Here is a 12390-nt window from a genome sequence, read left to right as displayed (position 1 = left end):
GGTAAAGAAAATAAACAATGTTTATCAACAAAATAAATAAAATGTTATATATCCACACTGAAATGCCATAGAGCAGTTAAAATGAATTAACTAGAGTTACAATCATAATGTTGTAAGAAAAGTAGATTTCAGAAGTAAAAGTACAATGTGACACTATTTACATAGTTTTTAAAATATGAAAAACATTTGTGCATTGTAGATATATATGTACAATGATAGTATAACAGCATAATGATAAACACTGAAGAGTACAGAGAGGGGCAAGGGTTTAATAGATCATCCTGCATATTTGTAATAGTGGATATTAAAAATATAGTTTAAAGAAGAAAGACATGCCTAAGAAACATAGGAAAAGGTTTTGATGCATGAGCTAAAAAGATATAACCTAATTTAAAATAACTGAATGTGATAAAGAGAAACACAAGATATAAGGTGTTACCTACACAAAATGAATGTGGGGAAATTTAAGAATTTCTTTTCATCTTTAAATTTCTGGAAAGAAAAAGGATATTCTTCCTAAGTCCTGGTAAACAGGTCATTTGTTGCTGCACTGCTCACTCTGAGATATTCTAGTTAAGAAATTTAATTTCATTGACATATCCATTTATTAGCACATTGCACACACAGAGGGACTATTTCCAGAGCATATTTCTATTCTGTGTAGCCAAAGTTCCTTTAGAAGAGTGTGTAGCTGTAATTTAACAGTGATGACATATGATTTGCACTCTTCCCAGGACTAAGCTATTTTTTTTTAATCAGGTTGCTTCCTATATCGAAACTTTACATTGAACCACTTCTGTTATCAGTGGAATAATCTTAAAATGTGATTGTTTACCTAATAAAAATAATAATTTAATTTTTGCTGTGGCACTCTGTATGCTTTTGAGGGGAGAAGGAATCCTTTTTAGATTAAAAGGAATCACATGATAAAGGAAAAGGCCTTTAAGATTAAATTAATCATCTTTTCCCATTAAGCATATTATTTTACATAGCCATTAAATATATTCAAATGATATTGCATTGCCTTAAGAGGATTAATGCTTAACCTCACATCATTGTCTGCCAAGGGCTACAGCTGAGAATTTATTGAGTAGAGGATCAAGCATCAAGCTAAGAGCTTTCCTTGGTAAGAGGGACTAAAGAATGTAAATTGAAAATGAAAAATTCTGCCTTCTTTTCCTTAAATTGCTGAAGAGCTAGATAGATATGTGCTGGTAAGTGATGTGAATCTATTTCATCTACTAAAACAAAAGACAACAACAACAACAAAAACAACAACAAAAAAAAGACAACATTGAAAGCCTTCATACCTTTATACCATTTATACCATTTAAAGTCTTTATACCTTTCCTGGCACATTTTTATTTATTTTTTAAAAGACACATGAAGAAAAAATCTCAACAAGAGTATTGTTTGCATCCACCTACATTCCTTGCATCTGGAAGAGATGGTCTTGGCTTTCCAGTTGATCTCCTTCGCCTACATCTGGATCACATTGATGCCAAGTGTTGTTGCTGTTTCTGATATCAAGAAGCACCGCCAACATTGCTCCCCTTCAATAAAACAAACCCGATAAGATATCCATAGTATAGTCTGTGCAGTTATGTCCAGTTTTTCTCACCAGCTGCCTCAGATCTACTGGAAATCTGGAAACATCTTTAAAAGAAACATATCTTTCTGGCAGTGTCTGTCCCTGATAATAACATTCATTCATCAAAATAAATCATCTGTGGTTGCTATCTGAAAGAGCAGAATCATGTATCTCCCCTGGCCTCTGTATGCTTAGTTTTATTTATTTTTGGAGAAAATTGTTAAATTGTCCATGTTATGTATAGACCCTCTTTCAAGGAACTTATTCATTTAATATGAGATACATTTATTATTAATGACATTTGTTTAATGTTGCTTCAATTTTTTTTGAGTAAAAGGTATTCTATGCAGTATTTTTTTTTAATGTCAAGTACTTGTCAGGTATACAGTTTCATAGGTTGCTGAAACATTTCCAAAAGGTACTAAAGCCATTTGTGGTCTTTTGAGAATAGCTTTCATACATTTACAATCATCCTGAATATCAATGTACTATCATTATTAGTCAGCCATCAGTAACCAAGAGCTGCCTAGTAAAGGAGATAGCAATCTGTTACAGTGACCAGTTCACCACACTTACCTGGGACTTTACAGGATTTAGCACTAAAAGTTCCAGGAATCCCATTAGCCTGGCAGGTTAGAAAGATTGGTTGCTTTACTATACATATACCTTTAAGAACCAAAAATTGTCTTTGAGAAATTCTCCCCTTTGTACAAGATTTCCAAGAAGATCCAAAAGGAGAAATAGAAAGATGAGTAATATCATCCAGTCAACCCTGGAAATCAATGACAGATGTTTCTGCCAGATTGCTCTCACATCTTGACATTCATCTCACATTCACCGTAAGATCAGGAAACAGAAGGCCAAATTTTAATAATTATCTTCACAATTTCAGGTTTAATGACTGTACAAAAGGAAATGGGGACTAGATTTCTGATTCCTGATCCGCTTTTTAAAAATCAAGGGGTATCTTCCACAATTTCATTCCATTTTTCTGCTGCAGACCTCCAACCTAAGATGATACAAGGTCTTGTTTGATTTAACAATTTTTGGAGTCTTCTCCAAGGTAATTGGGCAAGGAAATGTTTGGGAAATGTCTGGTTATACCACTAGGCTATGTATGTATTTTTTTAGATTGTATAAAATACTTGTTAGTATATTTAACTAATTTTAAAATAAATGGAAACTGCTTAAAAATATCATATACCCTTTAAACATATTGTCCAGTCTTATTGGTAGATGTTTAGATGAGAACAAAATTTGTCACAGGAGTGTTAACCTATCCCACTGGCCCACTGTCAGTGGCAAAGTTGCTACAGAAAAATCTACAATGTATATTTTTAGGTGCCCTTTTAAATAGCACTAGGAGAACATCAGTTCTTTGAGGTGAGGTGGGAAATTTTTATTATATTAAATGCCTCATTTTAGATCTTATTTAAAGGAAGAGACATTTTTAAAGACCATGCAAGCTGGATTTCCCCTAGAGGAAAACCCAGGGTTGCTGCTTCATAAAGCCAAATATGTTTGTTTTCACTTCTCTACAGCCTAAGTAAGGTGCCCCTTTGAGCCACAAGCTAGAATATGATTCATTAAAATTTATATCCACTTCCTTTGTTCTTCAAAGAAAAATCCTCTAGGGCACCAGGGACTGAGTAAACCATCACAGTGGTTCAGAAGTAGCCACTTAGAATGAAACCAAGTTATTTTCGTTGAGTTAACAGAGCAATCCAGCCAGCCAATTTCTGAGCTGTCACTCAGCACTCTCATGCAAATTTTAAAGGATTATAAAAAATACAGAAGAGGCTTTCCACCAGCCACCAGGACAGGGTGAGGAGGACCCCCCTCCCCAGGCAGGCCCACCAGATGATGGCTGGGCCACTTGGGTGCCTCCAACAGTACTCCCCCCCACCCCACCCCCACCCCTGGCCTCTGGCCTTTTGGCTGTGCAGCTACTTGGTTACACACTGTAGAGGCACAGGGGGACAAAAGCCATTGTCCTGAGCTCCAGAAGTGAACAATAGAGCGAGTGACTGTCTCAGGCTCCCTGATGAAAACAAGCCCACTGGAAAAGTGAAGGGAATCTCTGCAATAAAGGCACACCAGACCACCATGATTGGTAAATTGGAGGGATTATCAGCTCCCATTGGAAACTGGACTTTCTTCAGGGGAAAAGCAGCTGAAACCTACAGTAGAAACTTGCAGAGTGCAACCCTGCAGGAGGTCAGGGAGCTCAACTTGGGACTTGCAACCAGAAATATGCCTGAATCTCACAGGTCTGGGACTAGCTTACTGAGACTCATTGACTTATAACTGCACACTGCTGCCCACATTGTTTATTGTGACAGCAGAGACACACCTTGAAGGAGGCCCTTTATTTTCTAAAGGTGATAGATTAATAACTACCACAAATTGTCATTCTTTAAGAGGTATTTGATGCTATGGTGTTGCTGATTGTATGACTTTGGCTAAGGTGTCATAATTGATCTAAACAGTTTTCCTTCCTGGTATAATGAAAATGAGATAGCCTCAGAGGCATTAGAGACTCAAAACCTAAAGATCAGCTATATCTGGTAGACACCTCTGAGAAGCAATCATTCCATAAGTGTTCTAAATATATCAACAAAGATACTTACAATAAACAACTTCATAATATCAACCCAGGTTCTAAACCAGGGACAGTACCAAAAATAAAAATGAGAAGGCATTTAAGCAAGTCACAAACCCAGACTTCCACCCCACAAAAAGCAATTTCTGGGGGAAATGAGGTGCAAAAGTCTGATAATCAACCACCTGGACACCCTGAACTGATAGCACAGGAAGTAACAAAACAGATGAATGAGGCTCTAGAAAAATTCAAAGCAGAAATAATCTCCCAGATAACTATAGAGATGGTGAGCAAAGTGAAAGACATGATTAGAGGCTCTAGAACAGAAAATGATAAAAAAAAAGAGAAAAAATTGATGAGCTCAGAAACATTCTGGAAGCCATGAATGCCCAGCATAAGAAAGAAATGGAAACCATGATCAACCAACATAAGAAAGAAATGGAATCCATGAAACAGATTCAAACAGATATTCAGGAGATTAAAAACTCCACTGAAAGCATGCAGAGCAGATTAAGAGAATCTGAAGATAGAATGTCAGATATAGAAGACAGGCTTGTGGTGAAGGACAATGAAAACAGAGATTTTTTAAAAAAATAGTAAGGAATCATGAGAAATCAATTCAACAGCTGCTAGATGATGCAAAGAAGAATAACATAAGACTGATAGGAGTCCATGAAGAAACAGGAGAAAGTGCAATTGACATAAAAAAAACTGTTCACGGAAGTAATAGTAGAAAACTTCCCAGACAGAGGAGGAGAATTGGACATACAGATAAGTGAGGCATATAGAACTCCACCCAGTCATGATCAAAAAAATCTACACCTAGACATATAATAGTCAAGATCCCAGAAACCCAACAGAAAAACAAAATCCTACAGGCAGTTAGAGAAAAGAAACAAATCACCTATAAAGAAAAGCCCATCAGAATCACGGCAGACTTCTCAACACAAACCTTCAAATCAAGGAGATCCTGGAGTGAAGTATTTTGAGCCCTAAAAGAAACTAACTTCAAACCTAGACTGTTGTATCCTGCAAAATTATCTTTCAAAATTGATGGGGAAATTAGATACTTCCATGACAAAGAACACCTGAGAAATTTCACGAACACCAAACCAGCACTCCAAACAGTTCTAAGCAATATCCTAGAAAAAGGTAATGAAGGTCACAACTCCATGAGGCTCAACAGAGGGAAGCCACCAGACAAGGAAAGAAACTAAAGGGAAAGGGGGGAAAAGAAATAAGAGCCAAAAACAGTAAAACATCATGGCAAGGATGAGTCAATATCTCTGAATTATAACTATCAATGTTAATGGCCTCAACTCACCAATCAAAAGAAGTAGATTGACAAAATGGATTAAGAAGCAAAATCCAGCAATATGCTGCATACAAGAAACACAGCTAACTCAAAAAGAAATTTATAGACTGAAAGTAAAAGGATGGAAAATGGCTCTCTCCACGGCACAGGAACCCAGAAAAGAGCAGGGGTAGCAATCTTATTTGCAGACAAAGTAGATTTCAAACCAAAACCAATTAAGAGAGACAAAGATGGTCACTACATCCTTGTGAAGGGAACAATCCAAGAGGAAAAGATGACAATCCTAAATATATATGCACCAAATACGAATCCCCCCAACGATACAAAACAAATATTAATGGACATGAAAAACCAAATAAGCACTAACGCAATTGTAGTGGGGGACCTCAATACCCTACTATCACAAATAGACAGATCATCTAGAAAAAAAATTAACAATGAAATTCTAGAACTGAACCAAGCTATTGAACAAATGAACTTAATAGATATTTACAGAGTGTTCCACCCCACAAAATCAGAATGCACATTCTTTTCAGCTGCACACAGGTCATTCACCAAAATAGACCATATGCTAGCTCATAGGACATGTCTAAGTCAATATAAAAGAATTGAAATTACCCCCTGTATATTATCAGACCATAGTGCAATAAAATTGGAGATAAATAACATAAGAAATTGCAAAACTCCCACAAACACCTGAAAATTGAATAACATCCTCCTGAACAACCAATGGGTCACAGAGGAAATTTAAGAAGAAATCAGACAGTTTCTACAAGTAAATGATGATGCCAGTACAACATTTAGGAATCTATGGGACACAATGAAAGCAGTTTTACAAGGGAAATTCATAGCAGTGAATGCCCATATTAGGAAAACAGAGAGAACTCAGATAAATAATCTAATGCAGAACCTCAGACTCCTAGACAAAGAAGAGAATAACAAACCCAAAGCCCACACAAGAGAGGAAATTATAGAGATCAGAGCAGAAATCAATGCAATGGAGACTAAGAGAATGATACAAAAAAGTTAATGAATCAGAGTTGGTTTTTTGAAAGAATAAATAAAATCGATAAACCTTTAGCCAACCTTATCAAAAAAAGGAAAGAAAAGACTCAAATCCATGCAATTAAGAATGAAAAAAGGGAAGTCACAACAGAACCAGCAGAAATCCAGAGGCTCTACAATACCTACTTCGAGAACTTGTACTCTAATAAAATGGAAAACACAGAAGAAATAGACAGATTCCAGATACATATAAATTGCCAAAGTTAAATGGAGAAGATATAGAAAGTCTAAATACCCCAATTACATTGAGTGAAATTGAAAATGTAATAAAAAATTTACCAATAAAGAAAAGCCTAGGTCCTGATGGCTTCACTGCTGAATTCTGTCAGACATTTAAAGAAAAACTAATATCATTACTCTTTAAACTCATCAAGGAAATTGAAAGGGAAGCAAGGCTTCCAAACTCATTCCTGGAAGCAAGTGTGACTTTGATTCCAAAACCAGAGAAAGACCCAACCCAAAGGAGAACTACAGGCCAATCTCCCTTATGAAAATAGAGCAAAAATCCTCAACAAGATGCTGGCAAACAGAATACAGAGGGTCATCAAGAAGATCATACACCCTGACGAAGTCAGATTTATCCCAGGGATACAAGGATGGTTCAACATTTGAAAATCAATAAATGTAATACACTATATTAACAGAGTCAAGGACAAAAACCATATGATCATCTCAATAGATGCAGAAAAGGCATTTGACAAAATCCAACACCCACTCATGATAAAAACCCTACAGAAAATTGAAATAGAAGGTCTTTATCTCAACCTGATTAAGGCTATCTATGAAAAACCAACAGCCAACATCATACTAAATGGTCAAAACCTGAAAACTTTCATGCTAAAATCAGGAACAAGACAAGGATGCCCACTTTCACCACTCCTGTTCAATATAGTTCTGGAAACATTAGCCACAGCAATTAGAAAAGAGAAAGAAATAAAAGGAATACAGGTAGGAAAGGAAGAAGTTCAACTGTCATTATTTGCTGATGATATGATACTTTACATAGAAGACCAAAAAAACTCTACCAAAAGACTTCTGGACTTAATTGACAGATTCAGTAGAGTAGCTGGATATAAAGTCAACACTCAAAAAACAATAGCCTTCTTATACACAAATAGCAGACTCATTGAGAGAGAAATTAGGGAAACAATTCCTTTTACAATAGCATCCAAAAAAATGAAATATCTAGGAATCAATCTAAGAAAGGAAGCAAAAGACCTCTACACTGAAAACTACAGCACCCTGAAAAAGGAGATCAAGGAGGATATAAGAAAATGGAAAGACATCCCTTGTTCCTGGTAGGAAGAATCAATATAGTGAAAATAGCCATACTTCCAAAACTGCTATATAGATTTAATGCAATGCTGATTGAAATTCCAACAATGTACTTCACAGAGCTAGAGAAAACAATCCAAAAATTCATTTGGAACCAGAAGAGACCTAGAATAGCAAAAGCAATTCTGGGCAACAGAGACATGGCTGGGGGTATCACAATACCCAACTTGAAGCTATACTACAAAGCTACTGTGAAAAAAAAAACAGCATGGTATTGGCAAAGAAACAGACCCAAGGATCAGTGGAATAGATTAGAAGATGCAACAACAACTTCAGACATAGTCAGCCACCTCATCTTTGACAAAGGAGCCAACCACCCTCATTGGAGGAAAGATAGCCTATTTAATAAATGGTGTTGGAAAAATTGGATTTCAACCTGTCAGAGATTAAAACTAGACCCATATCTATCACCATGCACTAAACTAAGATCTAAGTGGATTAAAGATCTAAATATTAAGACAGAAACACTAGGGGCTGGGGATTTAGCTCAGTGCTTTCACCGCCTGCTGCACAAGCACAAAGACCCGAGTTCGATCCTCGGTACCAAAAAATAAAAGACAGAAACACTAAACGTGCTGGAAGATAAGTTAGGTAGAACTCTTGAAGATATTGGCATAGGAAAAGACTTTATGAACAAAACATCAGTAGCACGGGAACTAGCTGAAAGAATCAACAACTGGGATTTCATTTTATTGAAAAGCTTCTGCACTGCAAGAGAAACCACCAACAGAGCTAACAGACAACCTACAATGTGGGAAAAAATTTTTGCAGCTGTAAGTCAGACAAAGGACTACTATCTATTCTAGATATTCTATCTATTCTTTATATATTCTATATAAAGAACTGAAAAAAATCAGACCCCCCTAAATTCCAAGACCCAATTCAAAAATGGGCATCTGAAATGAACAGACATTTCTCAGACAAAGAAGTAAAAGCGGCAAATAAACATATGAAAAAATGTTCAACATCACTGGTCATTGGAGAGATGCAGATGAAAACAACCCTGAGATTCCACCTCACCCCAGAAAGAATGGCTGCTATCAAGAAATCAACCAATAACAAATGCTGGCAGGGGTGTGGAGAGAAAGGAACCTTCTCCATTGTTGGTGGGAGAGCAGACTGGTGCAACCACTATGGAAATCAGTGTGGAGATACCTTAAAGAACTAGAGCTGGAGGTCCCATTTGACCCAGCTATTTCCCTGCTGGGTATTTTTCCAAAAGAATTAAAAGAATCATACCACAGAGATATATGTGTACCCATGTTTATTGAGGCACAGTTTCTAATAGCTAAAGCTTGGAAACAGCCCAAGTGCCCTTCAACTGGAAACTGGATAAAGAAGATGTGGGGTTTTTTATAAAATGGAGTACTAATCAGTCATAAAGAATGAGAAACTACAGTCATTTATAGCTAAATGGATGCACATTGAGGCCATACTCTTAAGTGAAATAAATAGGACACACATGTGTAAATACCAAATAGTTTCTCTATTGCGAGAAATGGAGAGTGTAAATAAGGCCTAAAAGGATTAATAACTAAGAATTGATACTTTGAAAAGGAAAAGGTCCGAAGGTGTAGGGGTGGTGGGAGGGGAAGGGGAAAGGAAAGAATGGAAAGGAAAAATTATGAGAAAAGAAAAAGAAATGGAAACAAAGTATGTAAATAGGGAAGGGTTTAGGGGTGAAGGGTGCACAGGTAATGAGGAAAAAATCAGAACCAAGATACATCATGTACAGGTACAAGCACCCAAAGATAAATCTAAATGTAATGTATACCTAAAATGTACCAATAAAAGAATTTTAAAAATAAATAAATAAATAAAATAGAAAATACAGAAATTTCTGTAGGATAGTTCCTAGGGAAAGGAGCTTAGGAGTCTTTATACCTTAGCATGTGAATAAAAACTGTGAGGTTCTTTGTCCAACCTGATTACAAATAAATACATAATTAATTCATTAACTAAAAATTCACCCTTTCAAAATGCAAGGCAACTAACAGAATGAACATGAAAGGAAGACAAGGACTTTCTTTGAGAATCATGCAATAGATCTATTTCCATTACTTTGCATTTATATGTATTGCTTTGAGCCACTTTTCACACAATGTTTAAGTGCTTTGCTAGTCAGTCAGAATATAATGTACATTTTATTTAAAATTCCCTTTCCTTTATGTAAAAATTTTTTAATCTTTAAATTAATATTTCCTTCTTCAAAACAAAGTAAGGAGGGATGTAAATAAAGAAAGTTATAGCAAGTTTTTTTAAAACCCCTCTTTTGCTTAGAAAAAAAATCTGGCTCCCCAGTGACATAAAGAGGAGTACATACACAGATTTACTGAATATGTATTCATTCTTTCAAAACCTGCATTGATCTACTTTGTATGCAAGTGCAGGGTTGTGGGATAAGAATACCATAGGAACAACACAAGAGGCTTTGAGAATAATCAGAAAAGTGCTGGAGTCTGCTCAAACCATCTTGCAAGAACCAATTGTTAAATTTTTTGGAAATTCATGAGCTAGCTGTTAAATCCAAACACTATTAATAATTATATAAGCTAAAATTAGACCACGTGCACAGTAGTCACATCCCGGCTGGAACTCATGAAGAATTAAAAATCTCCGGACTTCCACTTTTTAAATGTATTAAAGAAATGCAACATATTTACATACTCCAGCGTTTTACTTAAAACAAAAAACTCTGAAGTTGATGGGGAAAAACATTGGTCTTTGCCATCACAACCCTTCAGAGGTGGTGAATGTATAAGAAAAGAGCTTAGTGATGCCCACATGGTCGGTTCTTCTCTAGTGATGTTATCCCTTCTTTCTGGATCAGTAGTTAAAATCACAAGAGGTAAAAAGTTAGGAGTCAACATTGGGGTCCCCAGGGCTTCATGCCTTGCTCAGAACAGTGTGAAAAAACTCTCTTGGCTAGACGGGATGTGTGTTCTTTTGCTCATCTTAGAGCACAGACCTACTTTGGAATTATGTTAAATGGTATAAGGAAAATGAAGTTTACTACAAAAAAATTATTATTATTGCTAAATTATTATTTTAAAAATTATTATTAAATTGTTATTAAAATTATTCTTATTTTAAAAATTATTACAAAATAATTATTGAATAAGTTATTTTATAGAGAAGATGATACATATTTAAAACTCATTACTTCCTAATTATTTTACTATGTTTTACTGTCATCTCTTAGGCTAAGATTATTTAGATCTCTCTATGGTAGAATTACTACTACAGTACAGTATACTATACCTTGTCATGCCATATCATACCATACCATACTAGTCTATACTATACTAGACTATGCTATAGTATAATATACTACACTATGACTACACACAGTTCTGTCTTTTGTGTTGCTATCTGGAAACAGGCAGTGGCAAACATGGTAAACCAAGCCCAGCTTTTTTCAAAAGCCACTTGTTAAATATTTGCTAGCATATCCCTGAACATACTAGGAAAGTCAGGAGGGCCCCGGAGATTGCAAATCAGGACTACCTGAAGTAAGATAGAGGAAAATGCCAAAGACTGCAGCAGGGAAGCTCCTCCAAGGAGGAGATAGCTGATCAGGTCCAATCTTCTCTCTTTATAAGAGAATTTATGCCCAGTCTTAACAGATTCTCTGAGTTTTCAAAAGAAAGAGGAAGTCCAGGTTTTCATGTGAAATTTTCCAATTTAATATTTCAGGGGAGCTTTCCATAAAAGGTCTACAGACCACCTCTTAATCTGTTCCAATTTCCTTATTTCACAGATGAGGAAACTGAAGCCTTATCACTGAGCTCATGATCTGACAGAGGCTCAAGTGAGACATAGGAACTGTCTCATCTCCAGTACGGCATTCTTTCTTGCTTGCTCTTTCATTGAAATGTTCATCTGCATAGGTTTTTCTATTATGAGACAGGCTGTTGATGAAAGTCCCATTTGGATCCCAGAGTTCACGTGTTCAGAAGCAGAGCAGTCAAGGATATAAGAGTCCTTCCACCTAATGTACCATGTCCTGTCTAAGGCATCTCAAAACATCAGGGACCAAAGAATAAATACTGGATATAGATCCATGAAAGGTTTGTTAATGACTAAAAATTCCATGGATTTTATCCTTTTCTTTGGATTTGCACCTAGATAGCATGATAGAATACATTTTTGCTCCATTTTGTATTTTTAAAAGAATATTAATAAGTATACAAGCAGTTATATACAATTTTGCTGGCTTGATTTGGGACTGTTAATTGGGCTTCAGAATGCACTCACTTATAATAGAGATAGAATGATGAAAATAACAGGTCATGATTCCACAATGATACAGAAACAGTGACAGGGTGAGTGATTTTAGATGATACATCCAATTTAATGTAGATAATTTATAAATCTTTTATTTCATATCTTACAATCTTTTACATATCTTTTATATATCATTACAATTTTTTATTATAACACTGTAGCAATAATGGATTTTACATGGAAAAAATGCCAATA

The 12390-nt window shown here is 35.7% G+C and overlaps 1 protein-coding gene across 1 annotated transcript in view; it reads left to right on the top strand.

The window, feature by feature from the left end:
* The first annotated feature begins 1273 nt into the window (after positions 1 to 1273).
* The window catches only part of Gabrr3 (gamma-aminobutyric acid type A receptor subunit rho3), a 60582-nt gene continuing 49465 nt past the window's right edge, over positions 1274 to 12390 (top strand). The window contains 1 exon segment of the mRNA XM_087210202.1: positions 1274 to 1571. Within this exon segment, the coding sequence (XP_087066328.1) occupies positions 1448 to 1571 (124 nt within the window). The 5' untranslated portion in view covers positions 1274 to 1447.

The sequence above is a fragment of the Heterocephalus glaber genome, unplaced genomic scaffold, assembly GCF_053883595.1.
Source record: "Heterocephalus glaber isolate CG9 unplaced genomic scaffold, H.glaber_assembly_v1.0 deba00000122, whole genome shotgun sequence".
Taxonomy (NCBI): domain Eukaryota; kingdom Metazoa; phylum Chordata; class Mammalia; order Rodentia; family Bathyergidae; genus Heterocephalus; species Heterocephalus glaber.
This window is presented reverse-complemented; position numbering and strand designations above follow the sequence as displayed.